The 22,857-nt window shown below is 50.1% G+C and overlaps 1 protein-coding gene across 3 annotated transcripts in view; it reads right to left on the bottom strand.

Moving 5' to 3' along the window:
* Window positions 1-3,690: 3,690 nt before the first annotated feature.
* DENND5A (DENN domain containing 5A) overlaps window positions 3,691-22,857 on the bottom strand; it is an 88,031-nt gene continuing 68,864 nt past the window's right edge. For all 3 annotated transcript variants that reach the window (XM_074274859.1, XM_074274858.1, XM_074274860.1), the window contains 13 exons: window positions 19,866-19,997; window positions 18,169-18,321; window positions 16,488-16,572; window positions 15,078-15,162; window positions 14,604-14,732; window positions 13,203-13,324; window positions 10,827-10,972; window positions 10,023-10,141; window positions 9,472-9,653; window positions 8,780-8,862; window positions 8,122-8,245; window positions 6,475-6,643; window positions 3,691-4,851 (listed from right to left, as the gene is read on the bottom strand). In XM_074274859.1, coding sequence (XP_074130960.1) covers window positions 4,668-4,851; window positions 6,475-6,643; window positions 8,122-8,245; window positions 8,780-8,862; window positions 9,472-9,653; window positions 10,023-10,141; window positions 10,827-10,972; window positions 13,203-13,324; window positions 14,604-14,732; window positions 15,078-15,162; window positions 16,488-16,572; window positions 18,169-18,321; window positions 19,866-19,997 — 1,713 coding nt within the window. In that variant the 3' untranslated portion in view covers window positions 3,691-4,667. The remainder of the gene's footprint in view (window positions 4,852-6,474; window positions 6,644-8,121; window positions 8,246-8,779; window positions 8,863-9,471; window positions 9,654-10,022; window positions 10,142-10,826; window positions 10,973-13,202; window positions 13,325-14,603; window positions 14,733-15,077; window positions 15,163-16,487; window positions 16,573-18,168; window positions 18,322-19,865; window positions 19,998-22,857) is intronic.

Genomic DNA, 22,857 nt, shown 5'->3' on the forward strand with positions numbered 1-22,857 from the left:
TGCTGTTACTATTACTGCTACTACTACTACTATTACTATGCTACTCCTACTATTGCTATTGCTGTTACTATTACTGCTACTACTACTACTATTACTATGCTACTCCTACTATTGCTATTGCTGTTACGATTACTGCTACTACTACTACTATTACTATGCTACTCCTACTATTGCTATTGCTGTTACTATTACTGCTACTACTACTACTATTATTATGCTACTCCTACTATTGCTATTGCTGTTACTATTACTGCTACTACTACTACTATTACTATGCTACTCCTACTATTGCTATTGCTGTTACTAATACTGCTACTACTACTACTATTATTATACTACTCCTACTATTGCTATTGCTGTTACTATTACTCTACTACTACTACTATTATTATACTACTCCTACTATTACTATTGCTGTTACTATTACTGCTACTACTACTGCTATTATTATACTACTCCTACTATTGCTATTGCTGTTACTAATACTGCTACTACTACTACTATTATTATACTACTCCTACTATTGCTATTGCTGTTACTATTACTGCTACTACTACTGCTATTACTATGCTACTACTACTATTGCTATTGCTGTTACTATTACTGCTACTACTACTACTATTACTCTGCTACTGCTACTATTGCTACTAATACTATAACAACTACTACTACAGCAAAGGAAGGAGACATTAGAGAGGTGAGTTGAAAGGAGCCTTAGAGACCATAAGGACTAACCTCATTCTGTATATGAGGAAATTGAGGTCGGAGGAGTTCAAGTAAATTGCTCAAGGCCTCACAGTTAATAAGTGACAATTCAATCAATGCTGAAAAATTACCCATGCATGTATCTTGTAAATAAAAAGCTATCATAAAAAAATTTTTTAAGTGACAATTCAGAAATTGAACCCGTCTTTTCCAATAAGAATTCCTTTTTAAGGTGATGGAGTGAATCAGTATCTGAGCCTGCAGTAGACTGGGTGACTTCTCTGTTCCTACAGTGGGTCAAGATCAGGGATCCTTTCCTCCTTTCTCACGGTCTTCATCACCCTCAGTCCCTAGAATCCAAGACTCTTCTGTGAGACTCCTAGCCTACTATTAAATTCCTTCCGTCCCTTTCAGACTCTTAGTCCTAACCCCTATCTGCCTCTCAGCTAAGTCAGGAAAACATTCACCCTAAAGTGCAAGTAAATCATAAAATACAAAAATCAAAGAATATAGGATACAGAATTAAAAAACAACAACAACAACAACCCAGATATTGTCCCTTCCAATTTCTCCATTTTACAGCAGAGGGAATTGAGGCCGCTGACCACAAAGGGCAACTAAGTGGGCACAATGAATGGAGCACTGGGACTCATCTTCCCAACTTCAAATCTAGCCACAGTTACTAGCTGTGGGACCTTGGGCAATCACTTCATCCTGTTTGCCTCAGTTTCCTTATCTGTAAAATGAACTGGAGAGGAAATGGCAAACCACTCCAGTATCTTTGGGAAGAAAACCCCACATGAGGTCACAATGTATAGTGGCAAGGAACTGGGAACTGAGTGGATGTCCATCAGTTGGAGAATGGTTGGGTAAATTGTGGTATATGAAAGTTATGGAATATTATTGCTCTGTAAGAAATGACCAGCAGGAGGAAAACAGAGAGGCTTGGAGAGACTTACATCAACTGTTGCTGAGTGAAATGAGCAGAACCAGAAGATCACTGTACACTTCAACAACAATACTGTATGGGGATGTATTCTGATGGAAGTGGATATCTTCTACATAAAGAAGATCCAACTCACTTCCAGTTGATCAATGATGGATAGAGACAACTACACCCAGAGAGGGAACACTGGGAAGTGAATGTAAATTGTTAGCACTACTGTCTATTTACCCAGGTTACTTATACCTTGGGAAGCTAATAATTAATGTGCAACAAGAAAATGGTATTTACACACATATATTGTATCTAGGTTATACTGTAACACATGTAAAATGTATGGGATTGCCTGTCATCGGGGGGAGGGAGTGGAGGGAGGGAGGGGATAATTTGGAAAAATGAATACAAGGGATAAAGTTATAAAAAAAATTACTCATGCATATATACTGTCAAAAAATGTATAATTATAAAATTAATAAAATTAAAAAAAAAAAAAACAACAAGGAGGTGATTCAGCTCAGTTCCAATATGTGATGGAGAGAACCAACTATATCCAGAAAGAGACTATGGGGACTGAATGTGGATCAAAGCATAGTATTTTCACCTTTTGTTGTTTGCTTGCTTTTTTTTTTTTCTATTTTCTGATCTGATTTTTCTTGTGCAGCATGATAAATGTGGAAGTATGTATAGAAGAATTGTACATGTTTAACATAATTTTGATTACTTGCTGTTTAGAAGAGGGGATGGAGGGAAGGGAGAAAAATTTGGAACACAAGGTTGTGCAAGGATGAATGTCAAAAACTATCTTTGCATGTATTTTGAAAATAAAAAGCTATTATTAAAAAAAGAAAAGGCACTCATAAAAGGAAAAAAAAAAAAAACAAACAAACCAATAATCAATGAGTCAGCCATACTAAAACAACTGAATAAAATCTCTGATCGCAAATCCCATCTTCTTTTGAATGTTATATCCTGTGAACACCCATTCCTAACTTGGTATCCTACATCCTTACCCAGCTGTGACATTCCATCATCAGGATCCTAGGTGTGGAACCAGAAGGGCCCTCGTGGGGCATCTAATTTATCCTTCTCATTTATGGTTAAAAAAGTAGGACATGAAAGTGACTTGCCCCCTAGTTACTGAAAAGGGCAGAGTCAAATCTGAACTCAGGCCCTCTAACTCCAAAACTAGCCCTGTTTACGCAGAGCCATGCTGTCTTCAAGTTGTAAGATCCCTCTGAGCTCCGAGTTCGAGTCTGTGACCTAAATGGATAGATGTAGCCCAAAAGTGAAATAGCAGAACTAAGGTCCAGGACTGATTTAAAGTTCGAGTCCAGGGCTCCTGCCCTACAGAAAGCTATCTCCAGCTAGACTGTCTGCTGCCACTTCTGGAACCTGTAGCACCCCAACACTCCAGGAGCCCTCAGTCCTTCAAGAGCAGCAAGATTCACACCCTCTTTTGCTTTCTCCAGGAACAGGATCAAGTCCAGCTCCTCTGCCCCCCTCCCCAAGGAGGGGAGACCCCTGTCCTTCTCAAACCCATATGCATTTATCACATTTTAACTTGTCTCGTCCTTCTCTTTCTGGACATCTCAACTGTTGCTGCTAATAACAGTTCGTTTTTATGATGCTCTAAAGTTCCTAGGGTGGCAGCTGGGTGGCGCAGTGGATAGAGCCCCAGCCCTGGAGTCAGGAGGTCCTGAGTTCAAATCTGGTCTCAGACACTTAACACTTCCTAGCTGTGTGACCCTGGGCAAGTCACTTAACCCCAGCCTCAAAAAATAAATAAAGTTCACTAGGGTTTTTTGGTGATGCTAAATTTATTATCTATGTTGTGAAGAAGAGCTGCCCAGTTCAGCCACGCCAGAGCTGGGATTTGGTCTCTCTGCGCCTGACCCCCAAAGCCCAGCTCCAACCAGCTGGCCCTCCGGGGCCGAGGGCTGCGGCTCTGGAACTGCCCTGAGCAGGGAGGGAGGAGAGCAGATCCTGGCCTTTCCCAGCGCCGCCCGCTCCCTCGCTCCCCTCCAACAAGCTCGAGGCACGTATCATTTCCAGGTGTTTTATTTATGTGGGCTGTATGACCACTGGTTTCTAAAACTGCCCAAAACAACAGAAATGGCACAGCCGCTAAGAAACACTAACAGAGTGGTTAGACTGGAAGAGGCCTTCCTCTCAAAAAAAAAGAAGACAATTTACAAAACACACAACGGAAGGTTAAATAAATAAAATGAAAAATTAGAGACCATGACGCGGAGGTCCAAACCATGCTGAGCTTCCTCCTGAGCAGGCGCCCGGAGAAACGCGGCTCCACGCTCTGCCCCAGGGGCCTGGGGCATTCCTTCCTCCTCAAATAATACTGACAACCAAAAGGAAAGGACGAGGGCGGAGGGGACTCAGAGCAAAGCCCGGCGGGGGCCAGGGCCTTGCCCATCCCTCCAAGCCCTGGGTGGTGCTGCGGCGAGTGGAGAAGAGGTCACGGGAAGAGGGGCTGGAGGACCTTGGGGTCGCTTGGTCCAGCCGCTCCCTGGACAGATGAAGAAATGAGGCCTTCGCTTGGCCAGGGTCACGCCCGGCCCTCCGAGGGCCGGACAGAAGGCGAATGTTCTCACAGACACCAACTGTGGGACGCGGCCGCTGAGTTCTCAGGCCCAGAGGCCCGCTGAAGGCTGAGTTCCAAGGACACCGAAAGGGTCACCGGACGTATGGAAAATACCACAGCTTGAAAATAAGCTGCTCAAGACTCATCTTTTCCCTCACTCTCTTTCACATGAAAGTGTGAAAGCAATTCTGCAAATAGACTCTAAAATAGATTATTTATTCCAAAATCCTCTTTTTTTTTTACATCGAGTGTACACCTCCTATCCGTTTCCTACACTAGGCCCGGAGTCTCTGTCAGGATGCAAAGTCCGAGTTCTTTGCGGGTTCCCCAGCCTCTGGGGGAGGCCGTGCCCGGGCAGGGTCCATGGGGCTGGGCCCCGGCACTCCCGAGGCTCCCACGATGACCCCTCGCCCCAGAACGGGGTCAGATGTCTATCCCTTTGACCAGGGATGTCTCCAGTGTGATATTGAACTCCTGCAAAGTCTGCAGGACCCGGATCAAGGAATTCACAAGCGTGTGGTCCTTGAGGAGCGCCACGTCTTCGTACATCTGTGCTGTGATGGGACAGTCAGCCAGCAAGGCAATCCAGTGGTGCAAGAGGTGATCTCTGTCCACCCGGGAAAAGCATGGAAAAAAGAGAGAGAGAGACAATGAATGGATTAGAGCCTCAGCAGGCCACAGTGCGAATCCTCCCACGGGTGGGACTTCCTGAGGACAGGAGGAAAGCCCCCAGAAGGGGGCTGTTCAGGGGCTGGGTTTTTGTCCAGAGGGAGGGAGGAGCAGAAGGCTCCTGAGAGCTTATTTTCAAGGCCACGTTAATGGAACACACCAAGTCTCCCACCCGGACCCATCGGGCTGGGAGGCCTAAAAGAAGGGCCCAGCTGTGGCGTGTCTCTCAGCTGACAAGGAGCCGAACGAGGTGGGCAGAGGTTCGCCAGCAGAGCAAGGAGCTTTCTGGCAGAGAGGGCTCTCGGACACAAGTGGGCTGCCATCTGTCCCCAGGCTCGGCAGAGAAACGGAAGCCTGATCCTCCCGCACAGGAGACGAAGGAAGGGAACAAGGCCCTCACTCACTCGGGCCCCAGCAAGAGGAGCCCATGGCTGACGGCAGAACAGAAGAAGACTGAAGCTGGCAGGCGCAGAGGGGGGGGGCGGCGCACAGAGCGCCAGGCCTGGAATCAGGAGGGGCTGAGTGACCTGGGCAAGTCCCTTAGCCCCGACCGCCTGGCAAAAAGCAGCAGCAGCGGGACAGGAGCTGGGGAGGCCCAGGCTCCTGGGGACCCCGAGCTGCTCCCCCCAGCATCCTTTTCAGACACAAATGGTCTCCTAGGGGCCCTCAGGGGCTGCACATCATGGAACCCTGTAAAGGGCTAGAACTGAGCAATGCACTTGGATAATGAAGCACGTGAGACTAATTGCCAATTGGACAGTTCCCTATAACTTGTTTGAAGGTTGGCCCTCCCCAGCTGTTCTGTGCTGACTTGATTGGTGGGACAAAGGGGGAGAAGTGATGTGTGTGGGGGGAGGAGGAGGAGGAGGAATTGAGATGCTGACGCTGAGTCAGTCTCTGTGGCCATTTGAGGGAGGAAGGTGTGTGTGAGGTAGCTAGGCCTAACCCCTTGACCTTCACTATAAAAGATCAAGAATAAAGATGTTTAGTGATCCTGACTCCGGCTGATTTCTGGGAATAGAGTTCCAGCAGAACCCCAGTCTCAAATCAGCAGGACAAGGGGCCAAAGCCCTGGTGGAGGCCAGGAGGCCAGAGTGTAGGAACCACAACTCATGAGAAATAATGAAGGATGGCGACGGGCACACTGAACCAGGAAAGAGAGAGGGGCTGAGAGAGCCCGGACGGGCCCCCTGCCCCCTGGCAGTGGAGGCTGGCCTCCAGCTCTGTGGATGGTTTTCTTGGGGAGGGCTGACTGCCACAGAGCCAGGGAAGGCCCGGCAGGAGAAGGCGCCTCCTGGGCCGACCACCTTGTGCCCTCCCGCCTGCACTATAGCAGAGGCGTTGCCCATGTGGATAAGGGGCGCCATGGCAAGCCGGCTCAGAGGCGGCCAGAACCCCTGACCCAAGGAGCGCTGGCAGGAGCACTTTTCCAGCCTCGGAGGACACAGGTGCTGACCACTGAGCTGCGGAAGTCTGAGCCTGGCCCATAGGCACGGAGCTGCCAGGATACGGCCCAGGGCGGGGGCAGGGGAGAGGGGCACACAGCTGGGCAAGGGCGTACCTGGCTCCCAGACACACCAGCATCTGGAACTTGCCATCTTTGCCGATGTTGCGGGGGGTATTGTTGATGGCGGTGACGAAGCGGCAGAAGTTTCGGGCCCTCGTCTGCCAGTTCTCCTCGGGTACGAGGTCGCTCTGGTCGAGGGTCTCGTAGTAGGTTTGTGCTTTTTCTTTAAAAAGGAGGAGAGGGATTTGACCTCAGCACAGACATTCCTCGGGATCAGGACACCCCCGGGATACCCCGCCAGAGGCCGACGGCCAGACCCCCGCTGCCCGGGGCCCTCAGCCTGGTCTGTCCCTGCCCCTTCTTCCACCCGGTGTCTCCCACCGCTCTCCTAACTGAGCATGGCACGGAGCTGACTGGAACAACGATGGCCGCTGTGTGCTTTAGACAGGCGCCCTGGCCCTCGTGTGCTGACTGTGTGGAGACTTTGCAGTGGGGGGCACCGCCCCCCCAAGCAGAGTGTGAGCTCCTTGAGGACAGGGAGGGTGCTCCAGGGCCAACGCCCCCGGGGAGCTCTTTGAACGGCTAGATGGAATCACAGTGAGTAGGTAATAATTCTATTGAACTGACTTCAAATACTTTGGGCTATCCTGCTCCTAATTTTCAAAGTTAGGGAAACATTTTCTATCTAAAAGAAGCTCAGAAGCATAAAGCGTTAGCACTGAATTCTCGAGGCCTCTGAGCTCCCTGAGTCCCAACCCCTCATTTTCCAGCAGAGACACTGAGGCCCACGGAAGGCACGATGCCCGGGGTCACAGAAGGAAGGGGCGTGGCCAGGGATCCCAGGCCTTCGGGTGCCCAGGCCAAAGCACCTGTCCCCGTTTGGAGGAATGAAGAGGAGGGGGAAGAACTGAGTGGAAAAAAATGCTGCTGTTCCAATTCAGTAAAACCGCCCACACGGATTCAGTGCCTGCCGAGCAGGGCACCTCCTGCCCAGACGGGACCCCTGGGGATGGATCGGGCCAATTCCGCGTCTCAGCTATCTCGGCCGAGGGAACTCTGCCAGGTCCTGGGGTTACAAATCACCAGGGGACAGCCCTGCCTTCCGGGACCTTCTCTTGTACTTTTGATGAGCCCTATTCATGGAACTCTCTAGAGAATAAAATTGGACGCCAGAGCCCCACCCCTTTCCTAAGCACACGCACACCCCGAGACGTAAGTGTCACAGATGCTCCATCTTCATGGGGGACCCCCCCACTGTTCTGCCTTGGACCACCGCTGGCTCCTAGGTTTTAGGGTCAGTGGGGGAGTGCGGGGGCTGAGTATTCTACCCCGTGGCCTCAAAGTCCCAGCCACGGAGGAGCCTCAGAAGACATTCAGCCTGGACATTCCCATTAAGACTCTACAACTTGCCCAACATTTGAACATTCCCAATAACAAGCAGCCTGTTTCACTGCAAAATCCGTCCAATTGTTATGAACTTCTGCCTGACACTGGGCCAAGCTGCCTCCCAATAACCGCTCTTTCTCCCGCCTCCCCCTAAGTCGTTCTCACTCCTGCATTTGGGGCTCACACATGATGCCAGTTCTGACCTCTGGAGCCCACAATGCCCCAACTGCGGTTGGTACTGGCTGAGTGGGAGGGGTCCGTGGGGAGGCAGTGCCCTCTCCCTTCTACTTTCCCCTTCCCCCTGCTCCCACTCACCCAGAAAATCCCAGATGAAGACGTTTTTGAAGAGCCGGGGAGATTTAAATCCATGCTGAAAAACTTGTTCCAGGGCAGATACCAGGCCGCACTCGCCACAGAGCAGGAGCGTCAGGCTGCCGCGCTGCAAAGTAATCACAAAGCTCCGGGGTTCTAGGAGCGCCTCGTCCTCTCGGGGAGCCACCCCCAGCAAGAGGCCCAGTGCCCCCCTAAGCTTATAGCAGCCTCCAGGCCACAAGGCCGTGACACAGGGAGGGCTGGGAAATGAATGAACTTCTAGGTGGGGCAAAGAGGGACAGGGCCAGAGTGGGAGAGGGGATGCCGTGGCTCCTGGGACTCCGCAGTCTTGTCTCCTTCTCTGAGGACCTCTCTTCCCCCAACGGCCCACCCCCCAATGTGAGCTGCCCCAGCACAAGCAGTGCTAACAGTTCCATGGCCGGGGTCTTACTATGACCCCTGTAAGCCTCCCGAGAGCTACACGCTGGGAGAAAACACATGTAGTGCATCAAGTTTTATAGAGGAGGGAAATGGAGGCTCAGTAGAAAAGGAGGCACCTCCAGGTGAAGGCCCTTGGTCCACGCCAGCCCGGGGCAAAGGCAGGCCTCTAACCTCGGACTCCTCCCTCCCTCCTCCTGCCCTGGGTCCTAGGAAGTCTCACCTCTTTCTCCGGCTTATGGAAGTGCTTGACAATGCCATTGACGGCCTCCCCAATGGACTCCTGGATCTGCCCCGTGTTTAACTCTGCATAAGACAGAAGCAAACCCAAGGTTCCTCCTAGTCTTCCTCCTTATTTCCTCTCCCCCTTTCCCCCAACAGAGGACTAGGGCCCCGTTGTCTAAGACAAAGGCACCAGATCCAAGGGAGGCCAGAACTTCCACAAAGGGGAGAAGGTTCTGCAGCACAGACCACCGGTGAGAAAGGTCAGCCAAGCCGTGCCATGGACCAGAACAGGGCTAAAGACAAGGAGCCGCCCGTCAGCCCACAGCCTTGCAGGTGGGGCTCAAAGGAAGGGGAAGAGATCAAGGAAGCCATCCCGCTGCCTCTGTGCAGGGTCCCCTCCAATCACCCAGAAATCTGAGCCCTCCTCTTCAAGGCCTTTGGACAGAGGGTTCACCATCCATCCTCAGTAAACGGATAAAGAGTTTTTATGCTGAAGGCTGACAGAAGGAAAAGCAGGCATTGTCTGGGAAAGAGGGAAAGCAGCTCCGGGGCTCTGATCCCTACTGGGAGAGGGGAGGGGGGCCTGCAGACCAGGGCAGGAGACCCTCTGGACGGGCTGCCCGCAGGAAAGGGCACAGTGCCTGGTGCTGACCCGCCTGCCCAGGGCCAGAGCCCTGCCCTCCAACTCACTCGGCTTGTTACTGGGGGAGATGGTGACCAGCCTCCGGATCATGCTGGGCGACTGCTGCAGGGGCGGGGTTCGGCACTGCCTCTCGTCAGCTTCGGGGTGAGAGGTGAGCAGCTCCCCGACCAGGACCCTCTCCAGGCTGCCATCGTCCATGCCCTTCCCCAGCCACCGGCCACAGGGGAACCTGGGGACACAGTCACGCAGGGCCAGAGTCACAAGGGAGACGCACCCCCCCACACACACAGGCATGGACACGCTGGGGCCCCGCCCCTCTGGCTCCTGCCTCCAGGAGGAAGCAAACCTTCCTTAGCCCTGGAGAACAACAGCAGTGACTTAAGGTTTACAACCACTTCCCTCATGCTATCCCAGTGAGGCAAACAGCGTGAACAGTAACATTCCCTTATTGTAAGTGAGGGAACGCGGCGGCGGCAGTGTCTCGAGGCCGGCCTCCGCGTGTGGCACACGGCCAGCGCCTCCCTCTCCCTCCGGTTTACGTGGGCTCAGCCCAACAGCTCACGGCCACCCTCGAGAGCGGGGCTGGGCACTCGCTTACTTGTATGTGTGTCCCGTGATCTCGTTTCTGACCATCACGTGCTCCACCAGCCACTTGGCGTACAGCCCCGAGTTATCATGGCCGATCTGGACCGTGGTGAGCTTCCCCAAGTTCTGGTACTGCCGAGTCCAAAAGAGAAAGGGAGTCAGTGATACAGCAGAAAGCACAGAAAGGAGGCTTCCCTGACCAAGCCCTGACCAGGCCACACGTGGTTCCGGAGCACCTTTTAGCAAGGCTCTTGAGGGCCTTCCCAGCAGCCACCCAGGCCTAGCCCCACCTTCTGATCCAAACAGAGACCGAGTTTTCGGGGTCACTGATGTTGTGCAAAGTGTGTGAGAGACATCCAGTACGCCCACATGTAGATACCCATACTTGGGATTAATTCTTGCAGGGCTTGTGTGTCGGGGTGTGCTGTGTCGGATATTTATGTAAGTATGTGCACAAATAGTATGAGGATCATACCCATGGAATAATTTGTCCGTGACGTTGTGTTACTTTATGTCAGTCCTAACTAGACAGAAATGAACTTTTAGAATCAACTGATGGAAATGATTTTTCTCAATCTCTAATCCTCTCCTAAGAAGGGGATGGGGAGAGGAGGGGGAGGAGGAGATTCAGGGGCCGCACAAGGCAGAAACATGTCACTGGTCTCTACAGACGACTTTATAAAAGAACCATAAACTCATGGAGCTCAGCAGACCACCTTTTTCCTGATCTCTCTGGGTCTCAGTTTCTTCTGTGAACGGAGAGGGCTAAACTAAAGAACCTGAGGCCTTGGAGCTCTTCCCCTGGGCGAGGACATACCTCAAAGGTCATCTCCAGCACGTTCCTGGGGACCTGCAGGATCTGCGTCTCCCCCAGTTCTCCTGAGATGCAGATCCAAGGGTTGGCTGTGAACATGGAGCCGCCCAACTTCTTGCTGGGGACAATCAGGATGTGGTACGGGATCACTGCGGGGAGAAACCACAGGGATACTTAAGGCCGGGCTGAAGGAAGGCCCAGCAATCCTCAGGTCCCTGCTCTGTAGCTGCTGCCTGCCCATCACCAATGATGATGGAGATAGGGCCCGTTTTTATATCGCTTGATGGTTCCTGTGTGGGAAAGCCCTTCATCTCTCCTGCCTGCCTCCCCCAGTGACTTGCCCCTCTCGGCTGCTCCCAAAGGTCCCCACCCATGTGGCTGAGTAGGAAGGGAAAGCAAAGAGCCCCAGCGGTTCTCGGGGTGTGGGAGGCCTCAGCTACAACGGCCCAAACCCAGAACTGAGAAGCCAAGGAGTAGTTCTCTTGGGAACACCTGCCCCACGCAGTCACCTAGGTCTGACTCAAAGCAGCGGGCCACGGGGAAGAACGCCTCTGACTTTCCCCAGCTTCATGTCGGGGAGAGACCGTGGGGTAGTGATAGAATGCTGAACTAGGAGCCGGGGGACCTGTGCTAAATCCTGCTTCTGATCTTACTAACTGTATGAACCTAGCCAGTCATCTGGCCTCCTCATCTTAGATTCCTCTTCTGCAAAATGGGGGTGATAAGAGCATCAACTTTTCAGGATTGTGAGGAGAATCAAATAATATTGAGAGTCTGAAGACCTGGATTTAAATTCCACCTCTGATGCTTACTCCCTATGCTACCATAAGTTAAACTTAATTTCCCTGGGCCTCAGTTTTCCCATCTATATAATGAGGAGGCTGGACCACATGACCTCTATGGTCTCTTCCAACTAGACAACATTGATCCTGGACTCCGAAGGTGTTTTGAAATCCTGAAAGCACTCCATAAATGCTAGTGAATTCTTATTTCTAGTTATGTTTTAAAACAGGACGTTAGAACTTAAAGGTCACTCCAGGGACATATCACAGGGGTCACAGAGCCTAGCATTCCTGGGCTCCCAAAACTCTTCAGCACCAGGTAACATCTGGGACAAACTAGGAGCTTCCTCACTGGGAACAGGGATGAAAAGGCAGAATTCTGCTGATTCCGAAGGAAAAACACAAGAGAGTTTGTTGTTTTTAATTGTTTTTAACCTTTTCTGTGACATAGACCCCTTTGGGCTTGGAAGCCTACAGACCCCCTTCTCAGAATAATATTTTTTAAATGTCTAACATAAAACACCAAGGATTACAAAGGAAACCAATGATGTGGAAATACAATGAAGAACTATAAGTGTATGTGCATATATTTTATATGTGTGTATATATATAGGTGCTCTCTCTCCCCACCTCTTACTTTAAGCTCAGGCTCTAGGTCAAAAACCCTTTTGCTACAGTCTGCCTCCAGAGCCTGCAGATTTTAGGATTCAAATACCTACTTTGAGTTCCAGAAGTCAGTGGATAATTTAGTCCTCAAATAATATGAATAATGCTGTTACTATTCTTTACTTGACTTAGAACTTGGGTTCCAAAATATTCTCTCATCATCTCATTTCATCCTCAGAACATCCTGTTCCTTTTACAGAACAAAAACTGAGTAGAACTTGTCTCCCCTGCCTCCTTCCCAATATCCCATTGGGGAGCAATCATTCCCCTTTAGGCCAGAGTCATCCAAGCCTTCCTTGGAGAAGCCAGGGCCACAGGATACTTTTCTGCAGAATGGGAGGGGTCTATCACATGCTTTTAAAGGGTCTGGTCCTCCCACTTTGTCATCTTCTCTGTCCCAAGGCTTTAAGTGCCTCCAGGCAGGTATTAATAGTGACCTGAACTACTTTGTGAAACAAAGAGGGTCATACTGGCTGCATGCTGACCCCGAGGGTTATGCTCCCACCCTGGAACAAGCCAAACAGCTTCAGGGTCAAACAGCAGTTCCCTCCCACCCAGAAATGGCAAATGTGTGTGTGTGTGTGTGTGTGTGTGTGTGTGTGTGTGTGTGTGTGTGTGTGTGTGTGTGTGTATATAAACATGCACCTCACAATACATGTACATATACACCCACATACATACTCACACAGGAATACATACTTACACGGGTACACACATGTATATACCACAATGCACCTCTATAATCTACCTACACACACACAGCCTCACACTCATAAAAATACACATACAAATTCAAAAGATCAACACAAAATAACTAAAAGGGATAGGAAATGGATCGTCTCAGAAAAAGAAGAAAAAAAGGATGAGAGAGATGTCTCCAAAAAGTTCTCCCAGGAAAGCAGAGCAGGAGTGGGAGGTGAGAGCTACTCACTGATTGTCGTGAAGACGTTGGTAAAGCAGAAGTAGTCCACAGCATTGAAGGACAGGAGGTGATACAGGAACTGCTCCTTCTCATCGTCGCAGCGCAGGAAAGCATAGCGTTTGTACAACTTCCTGCCAAGGAAAGGCCACACATGAGCCTTAAGAAGATGGGGGGGCTCAAGAGAGCCCAGGGACTGGGCAAGCTGAAGGAGGAAGGATAATGTGATCCCCAGAACTGGACACAGTATCCCAGGTGATCTAACCAAGGAAGAACACGCGAGAGCTACTGTCTCCCTGGTCCTGAAGACTGTATTTCTCTTGAGACAGCTGAAGACGCCACTAGTGATCCACTGTTGACGTGTACTGCCCTTCTGGGCCACTAAAATCCCTCCATCCTTTTTCAGATGAGATGCTGTATCTCCACCATCTTATAATTGAAGAAGCTGGTGATTTTTTGAGTTCAAGTGGAAGATTTTATATTTCTCTGTATTAAATTTCACTTTCTCAGATTTGGCCCCACTTCCTGCCTGGGAAGATCTTTTGATACCCCTAATTCCTTCCACCAATCATCATGCAACAGACTATTCTCCTCACCCTCAACAGCCTAGGCCACCTTCAAATTTTACTCCATAACTTTTGCCTTCTTTGAGGGCTTTATCATGGAAGATGGATTAGATTTGTTCTGCTAAGTCCCAGGTGGCAAAAAAAAAAAAAGTAACAATAGGGGGAATTGTAAAAGAGTCCAATTTGAGTTTTCTAAGGCAATACTTCTGAATATCCATAGACAGCCACAAGCAGAAAGGGGTACCTGGGAGCGGCAGTAGTGGTTTCCCTTTCACAGGAGGTCACCAAGCAAAGACTGGACCGTCACTAGATAAGTATGATGTAGAACTGTTTTTAACTATGCCTTTCAGAGTCCCAGAGTCTTTATTCTCCACCCCCCAAAATTCAAGAATTTGAAACCTTTCCAACAATTCATTTCCTAAGATTGAGATGCTCATTGCCATATACCCCGAATACCTTATAAATATGAACTTAGTGAACTGAATTTTCATCTAGATTACAAAGACCTACCCAACCATGTTGATTTTAATTCTTAAAGATCAATCTAACGATTTACATAGTATTCCTGTGGAAGTTAGGTCAATAATACACACATCTGAATTTCTGCTTGGACAAAGCAAAAAAAAAAAAAAAAAAAAAAGAATTCTGGGGCAGAATTCATTGTGAATGGGCTATGGAAGGAAAGGAGGGGACACCGTAAAACCTAGAAGCCCAAGGGTAATGCAGCAGTAGAGTCTGCTGGGCCCCTGAAGAGCTCAATCATGGCCTTCCAAGCACATCCTCCTGCTATTACAGACACACACCCATCGTCTGCCTTCCCTCCATGAGGGGACACACGGGTTCTTACTTGGTGAGCTCGTGATCTGAGAGCAGCTGCTTCAGGTGCCGGGAAAGTAACTTCTTCTCCATGCTCAGCCGGACCCAGGCCCTGGCTTTGCCAACGTCCGTTTTGATCTCCCCAATGTTCTGGATGTGCCTAGAAAGAATGGGGACCCAGTTCAGCGGTCACCCGAGGGCGGGCAGAGGCAGCAGCCAGCAATAGTCCCACTCTCTCAAGCTCCTCTGGGGCTGCAGGCTACGAGATACTGCCATAAGCGGCCCCTACTTTGGCGGCTCAAAGATGCTCCTAAAAGCCAAAGTCTTGGGGGAACCTGCTCTTTTATAGCACAATTGAAGAAATTTTCAAAACAAAACCTCCCAAATACCTGCAGAACCCTACAAAAGCCTCACGAAATTAAGAGGCGACTGGGCTCATCAGATGCCCAGTGGTGGACAGAACGCTAAGTCCTGTGCGCCCGGCCCTTTGGGAATGCAAACAGACCTCATGTCCTGGATGAGAGAGATCCTCAGGGGCGGCATAGCCGAGCTGGCGTCACTCTTCCTCCGCTCCGAGTCCAGTAGTATCCCTAAAAGCAAGAAGCCCAAAGAGCTCTGAAGGGCAAGTCACTGCTCACCATGTGTATCCTGTCCATCTACTCTGCAAACTGTGTTTGCTGTGTGTTTTACCGACCCCTTCCTCCACAACACCTCCTGTCCGGCTCCTGCCTATTCCTGATGGGCAGACCTCCCACCTCACCCCCTTGGTACAGCACGACTAAATCCTTTAGCATTCCAAGTCTCCTCCACCCTACCTGTCCTTCTCATCTCCCGTTCTCTGTCCACCCTTCCAGGACTTAGCTCATCCATCAGTCCCTGATCTCATTCTACTTTCCACCCACCTGGGAAGCATTCGCACAGGCAACTCCTCGTCCCAAGAAAGAACTCTCCCTCCCACCTGCTGCAATCTCTCTCCACCTTCAGGGTCTGATTCAGGGGTCACCTTCTCCAAGAAATCTCCCCTTATCCCTTGTCTCCCCGGTAAATTCCTCTCCACCCTCAAACTTTCTTAGACTAGACTGTGTCTGCATGACAAATCCTTTGCCCCCTTCTGTTCTCTCATATTGTTATGTACATAAAGTATCTCCCCAACCCTCCATTAATAATGATAATAATAGTAGCTATAGCAGCAACAGGAATGGTGGTGGTACCTAGTGTTATACGGTACTTTAATCCTCACAATACCCCTGAGAGATTGGGGATGATAACAGCATCCCCATTTTACACAGGAGGAAACTGAGACTAAAACATATCAAGTGACTTGGCAGGACCAAACCGCTGGTGAGTGTCTGAGGGCAGATTTGAGCTCGGCTGTCCAGACTCCAAGGCCAGGCTCTGGGCACTGCCCCTCCATGAAGTCAGGGCTGGAATGGATATCTCCTTCTTACTTTCTATTAGCCTACTAATACTGTTGATACAATACTACCAATATTATTAGAATTATCCCACAATTATACAAAACACAAGCAGGCAGTGCCAGTGAATCTCATTCTTGTATCCTAGGATTCAGAACACATTTCATAGATGTCTGGCTGATTTGGAGTCTTTTATCTAAGGGGTTCAACCCAATGAATCAGCATTTATGAAGCACCTACTGAGTCACAAGCACCAGGCTAAGCCCTGGGGAAAGAATGACAAAAGAAATATCCCTCCTCTGAATCCCTGGGATCAGAGTCTGGACCTGGAAGGGCCCTGGAAGGCCCAGCCTTCCTTGTGGTTTTTGTCCATGACTCAGGGAGGTGATGAGAGGACTGAAGCGGGGGAGGGCTAGGAGGCCCAGGGTGGTGAGGGTCTGAGCCACCCTCACGTTCCTAGTAAACAGCAGACTCTTCCCCAGGAGAAGAAACCCCCTCACCTGAGGTACTCAAGCTTCCTGACGTCAGCTTCCTCTGCCGATTTTCCTGATAATGCAACAGGTGGGACCACAAGGCAGACTTCCCCTGAAGGATGGAAGAGCAGAGGCAAGAGCTTAATTTCCAAACTACAAAGAGCAAGAGAAGAACCCGAGGCTTCTTTGGAATTGAGTGGAAACCTGAGCTCAGAAAATCCCAATCCTGGCAAAGGAAATTCGGCTCCCGCCCTGGCCTTAGTGGCTGTGCACACATTCTCCCCTAGAATCCAGGGAAGCCCTTCCAAATGGAGGTAGGGGACCACGATACTCTGGGGGCTCCTTTTGGGCAGGTCAGACTAGAAGCCCCTCTAGCTCTAAAAACCCCGTGACTGTGAATGGGCCAGCAAGCAGAGGGGCTTACGCAGGCCTTTCCTGGAGTCCGCTGGGATAGGTGGGAAATGTGGAGTCTGGTAAAGGAGATAGAGTTGGGAGTGAGCCATCCCAGTCGGTCACTCAGGGCATCGGCGGGGTGCAGTGTGAGGGCACCTACACACACACACGTGTATGTGTATATATATATGCTCGTCCACATGTGTGTATGTGTGTGTCTCATTCTCTGTCTCTCTCGGTCTCTCTTTCTCTGTGTCTCTGTCTTTCTGTCTCTCTCTGTCTCTCCCTCCTTCCTAGGGTGTTTCTATCCCTGGCGATTATCCACAGACCCAAGATTCTTTCTGGCAGCCATGGAGTGTGACTGCTCAACTATTCAGGGAGTGGAGGCTGGGCTCCCCTCCCAGGATGTAGCTGGAAGGCTTATCTCAAGCTTAATCACGGGCTCAAAAGAGAAGAAATGTGAGCTGGGAGGGGCCCTATAAATCACCTCGGCTAATCCGAAGCACAACTTGGGGAGATAAATCTGGTAGTCAGTGAGCTCCGAAATTCCTACCTAGTCATAGAGTAATCCCACTTAACATACTAGCAACAGGAAGACTTCACCAGACTTTCTAGAGGCTGTGAGGTAAGAAAATGAGATTCTGCATCGAAAGGGATGCACTTAAAAGACTGAATGTCTGCTTCCACCCTAATCCTAATCCAGCTCAAAGCAAAGCGCCCATGTGAGTTCAGTCCTGGGCATTGCCGCCGGCCCATGAGTGGTGCCCGTGGAGGTGACGGGCTTGTGCAGACAGAGACTCAAACTTTCTGCTGCCCAATGCAGGGCCAGCCAGGTCCTCTGACAAAATTCTGGTGATATGACCCCATGGGGGCCCCCAGAACCAAGCCTCATTTTTCCCATTTTTAAAAGGGAATATTCTGTTAGTCACCTCCTAGAAATGCAGTGAGATCAAATGAGAATGAGAAATTACTGGGCAAACCAAGAAGTGGTGTGTCATCAATGATAAGAACAGCTTTCCCGTTGTTCCCTATGTCTGGCAGGGGCAGGGAGGTGACTCCAAGTTTTCGGAGATGGTGTCAGCAGAGCATAAGCTAGGGAAGGCCAATGGACTCTGAGGTTGCCCCTTTATCCCCTGCCTCACGCTGCTCCTCAGGAAAATCCTATTTTTCCTTTAAAGCCCAAATCAAGTGCCGTCTCCTCTAGGAAGCCTCCCTGACCATGCAGCTGTACTCAGTAATAGCCTTTCCCACTCACAAAGCACTCTGTAGCTCCAGTCCCTTTCACTATGACACACAGAACAGGTCACTTCTTTACCTGTTTGACCTGCAGCCCGTGGCTCCAGATCCTTTCTAGGAGGTCACAAAGGCTAGCAATCAAGGTGTTCTCCTCCACACCGGTGATGTTGACTTCTCCGTGGCCCAGCTCCACAGCCTCTCGGCCCATCTTTTCCACTAGCATCCTCTTGGTCTAGAAGGCAGTGACAAAAGTGAGAACCTCCAATCCAGCAAACCAGCTAAAGTGACGGGGCACAGAAATGGCCCTTTAGCATCTGGGAAGGGAAGCACTTGAGCAAACAAACAACATCTGTGTGATCTGAGAGAACTGAACGTCCGCTCTGAGTGTAAGAGGGGTAGTAAACGTTGGGACAGAAAGAACCTTCATCAGAGACAAGGAAACTGAGGCCCAAGGAAGGAATCGGCCTGTCCAAGAGCCGCCCCAGCGTGCCACCAAGGTACTTGCGGAGCCGAGATTCTTTCAATTGTGCATTGCTAACAACTTGAATAGATTTTGTTTGTCTTCATCATCATCATCATCTCATAGGGTAAATATAAACAAGGTATTCTTAAAAATGAGTTTGTGTAAATCAAAAGCTTCTATATGGTTCTTCTAAAGGAAATGCTTCTTCACAGTTTTAATTTCAAGTCCTAAAGACAGAGACATAATCCTGGTGTGGAAATATAATTTCTAGTGATACAGTATTTTAGGTAAATTTTAGAAACAAGCCCCAAAACACCATACACTGTAAGCATCTTTTTGTGTCTGAAATTCTAACTGGGCAGGAGCAAAGCTGTTAAAGACAAGGAGCTGGCTAATAAATGAGCATAAGCAGGCATCGTGCTTCTGGTTCATAACTGGAGGGAGGGACACTCCATGCAAGTCAAAAGCACAAAGACTTAAAAAGTGCCCGTTAATGCCTGGAGAGGAGGGCTGCAACGATGCCTCTTGGATGGAAGGACGAATGAGGAGAGAAGGTGCAGACTGGAAGGACAGACTGAATCCTTACACCAGCCATCCCAAGCTAGGAAAAGAGCTAGAAAAAAGGCTCCCGCATTTTGGACAGAGCCTTGTTTGGGAAATGTCTGCAAAGGCAGGGAGGAGAATGGCCCAAGATGGGAAGTCACCGGGACTGTGATCTCCCCTTGGCCCTTACAAGTCCCCCACGATCTGACCCCCGTCAGCCTTGAGTGCCGCGTTTATTTCACAATCACGCTCTAGTCATAGGGACCCACAGCCGCGCCCTAAAACAAGCATCCACCTGGGCCCCTGGGTCTGTCCCACACTGGGAACCCAACCCCCTTCTCCTCCTCTCCTCATGCACTTCCCCTGCAGCAGAGCACTTTCCTCATCACCTCGCTATTAACCCCTTCCTCCTCCCCCACAATCCCGGAGGAACTTGCTCTCCCCAGAAGGCACTGATCCTGTGCGTCCCCTCCCAGACGGGCAGCGCTCCTCAGGGCAGAGGTTACTTCCTACTTATCCTGGTGTCCCCGAGTACCTGGGCTGTGCCTCGCCCGGAGCGGGTATTTCTTACACATGCTCAGTTAACTGAAGTGAATCAGTGCAATACAATCAGGATCAGAAAACCCAGACTCCTGAGGCCGGGGTCACCGGGCCTTGTTCGTGTTGCACAAGGCACGGCATACAGTAGGGAGTTAATAGATGCTGAATCCCATCGCTGCAAGTTTCGCTTTTCTCCCCCACGCCCCCGCGTGCCCCCGGCAGGACCGTACCTTGTTGCGGCACTCCTTCAGTAAGCCCTCCACAAACTTCCAGTTGGTCTGGGCGATCACGGAGGGCGAGAGGTTGGACAGCTTGGGCTGCCGGATGGTGCTGCCCATGTTCCTGGCTTCCTGGATGTACTTCTGCAGGGGCACAGGAGGAAAAGTCAGGACGGGTCGCCCCGCCTGCGTCAGTTCAAGCTGCGGCCTGAGGAGGGCAGCACATCCCCATCCCAGGACTCCAGAGAGTTGCAGAGGCCTGAAAGCATCCCCCACTCCCTCTCGGAGGAGGCAGGCCCCACACAAGTCAGCACGGCCCCCGCCGTGGGGACAAGGGGGGCTCCCACCCCGGCCGCCCCCCCCTCAGTCGGGGCAGGCTGGTTTAAGGGTCCAGCCTACTGGTCAAGTTCAAATCCTCCCACTGGTGTTCAAGGCTCTCTGGAACAAAATTCTGAAGCCCAAGAAGGAACAGACTGGGAGGAGAGAAGCAGTTGAAACTTCTAATGGGTCCCTGTAGAAATGGGTGTAAAACTCTACAAGCGTTTATACTGGAAGGCCAGGCCTCCTCCTCCCTGCAGGCCCCAGCCCCCCTAGCCCCTCCCCATTACCTTCTTCCTCACCCTCCTCTTTCATGCTACTTCTGGACCCCGTCCCTCCCTGGCCATCTCTCCCCCTCAGGGTGGGTCAGACGAGATGAAAGGAGCCTAGTAAGGGCAGCGAAGGTCCTTCTCCTGGTCCCTGACACGGCCAGTTTCTAGCCTGGCCCCCTTTCGTCCAGAGCTACACTCAGGCTAGTTCCTTCTTCAGAAAACTGACTGGTCAGTGGTGTTTTTATCGTCCTCCATCTTGAAACCACAACATCTTGTGGAAACCTAACTATCAACGTTTCTTGCAACCACCACCCAAGAGACCAGCCTTCGTTCCTCCTATTGGCTCCGTGGCCACTCGCCAGCCTCCAGCCACACTGCCCAGCTCTGGCCCTCTGGGGCCCACTTCAATGCCCTCATGAAGCCTTCCCTCCCTCGGGGCCCTGCTGCTCAGCACCTTTCCCACCTGGACCTCAAAAACGTGTCTGTGCCACCCCCTCACACACTTCTGGGACAGTGTACCAGGAGCTAACGGATGGCACTGCCAAGCTTCTCTGATGCTTGCCATGACTTTGGGCAAGTCCCAACCTCCTGGAGCCTCCTGCTATCAAATCAAGGGTCAGACCAGAGGGCCTCAGAGGCCCAAGGAGCCAGGAGCCAGTAAGTTGGTGGTGCTGCATTTGTGTGCTACCCCCCGTCTGGTTTGGGATCCCCAAGAGCAGGGCTAAGTCTTCCCTAAAACAGGGATCTCTCTTTCTCATCCAACCCCAGAGACCTCTCAGGTACAACAGCGTTTGGTGCACAGTGGGATTGAATCAATACCCCAGTCCCCCTTTACTCTCTCCCTCTTTTGTGCCAGGAGGAGCAGGGTACTGAGATGAATTATTCATTTATTTTTATTCACAAGTTATTCACAAATTTCCAGGAGGAATCAGAGCCTCTACATAAATTAGAGCAAGGATATCAAAGCACAAAGGCACCATTCCCCAAAAGATGAGGCCATCCGCCTCAGAGCTCACACCTGTCAGAATCTTTCTGTGAATTCCACAAGACCAGCCCCCAAACCATTCACCGCATTACTTGGAGGGGCCAGGGGAGCGGGGGAGCAGTGCTGAGATGAACAGGTGCTGGGGGAGAGTCAAGGGGAAGGATTTGGGGTAAGAAGCAGTACCCTGGTCACCTCAGGGGAATGGAATTCAGGAAGTTTCGATAGCTTCCCCTAAAAGCTGCTGAAGAAAGAAATACTTCTTGTATAGTCTTCAGGCCCTTCTGCACAGACCCCTGCCACCCCATTAGCAAAACAAATCTGGGTTCCTGTTCTGAAAGTGGCCAGGCTCTTCGCCTCCCCACTAACCACGTCAGGGGCAGCAGTTTCAGACAATGAAAGAACCTTCATGTTGACATGGTGATCAAGCCCCAAGATGCATGGGAGAATGATACGTGGCTAACAAGTAGAGAAGCCCCCAAAGCCCAAACAAGGAGGGCAACAGACTTTCCAGCATCTGTTGCTTTAACATGCTAATACCATGAAACAATTTTTTTAAAAAAAAAAGTTCTTTTTTTTTTTTAGTTTACCCTGAAGGATTGGACCGTGAATGGTACTGCCATTCTCCCAGGCTCTTAGACAGACACTGTGGAGCCATCTTTGACTCAAAATCACAAAAACTGACTGTAAAAAGAAACCTTGAGGAGGCACAGACATCTCCCACATTTATACATGAAGAAATGGAAATTCTGAAGAAAAATCTTGAACAAGGACACGGGAGAGGGAGAGGAGGCAAGGAACCAAGTTATAAACGTGCTAACTAACAGTCACTGAACTCCCAAAAAGGAAGCCGCTCTCACCCAAACCCTTCATGTTCTGATAACAACAGCAAAGGTTTTTATAGCGCTTATGTTAATCATCTCATTCGACCCCCACAACATCCTGTAATTTTACCAATGAGGTTAACCAGCTGGTCCAGGCTGCATCCCTACTATGGGTCTCTGAATGAAAGCTTTCCTGACTCCACATCTAGCCCTCTCCACTATGCCACAGAAAAGAAAACTGAAGTCCAGAGACTAAAGAGTAAGAAGTTAGTTGATCATCAGAACTTTTGGAATTTTTTCTTCAACCATGTTGATAACATTTTTAAAATTATTTTTCATTAAGAGACCTTTCTCAGTCTAGTCCAGCTCTTTCACTATAAAGATGAGGAAACTGAGGCAGAGAAATTAAAAGACTTCACTCTGCCCTTCTCACTCCTGGTCAAACAAGCAAATGGCAAGGCTAAGACTCAATTCTCAGACACGACTGGTTGGTAGGCTCTCTCTCTCTGTGCACACCACAAGAACCCATTGACCTTATTCAATTACCAAGAAATAAGTGATCCAAGGCTTTACAAATTCTTCTTTTATTTTTATTGTCAAGTAGAGCA

The sequence above is a fragment of the Sminthopsis crassicaudata genome, chromosome 6 (genome assembly GCF_048593235.1).
Source record: "Sminthopsis crassicaudata isolate SCR6 chromosome 6, ASM4859323v1, whole genome shotgun sequence".
Taxonomy (NCBI): domain Eukaryota; kingdom Metazoa; phylum Chordata; class Mammalia; order Dasyuromorphia; family Dasyuridae; genus Sminthopsis; species Sminthopsis crassicaudata.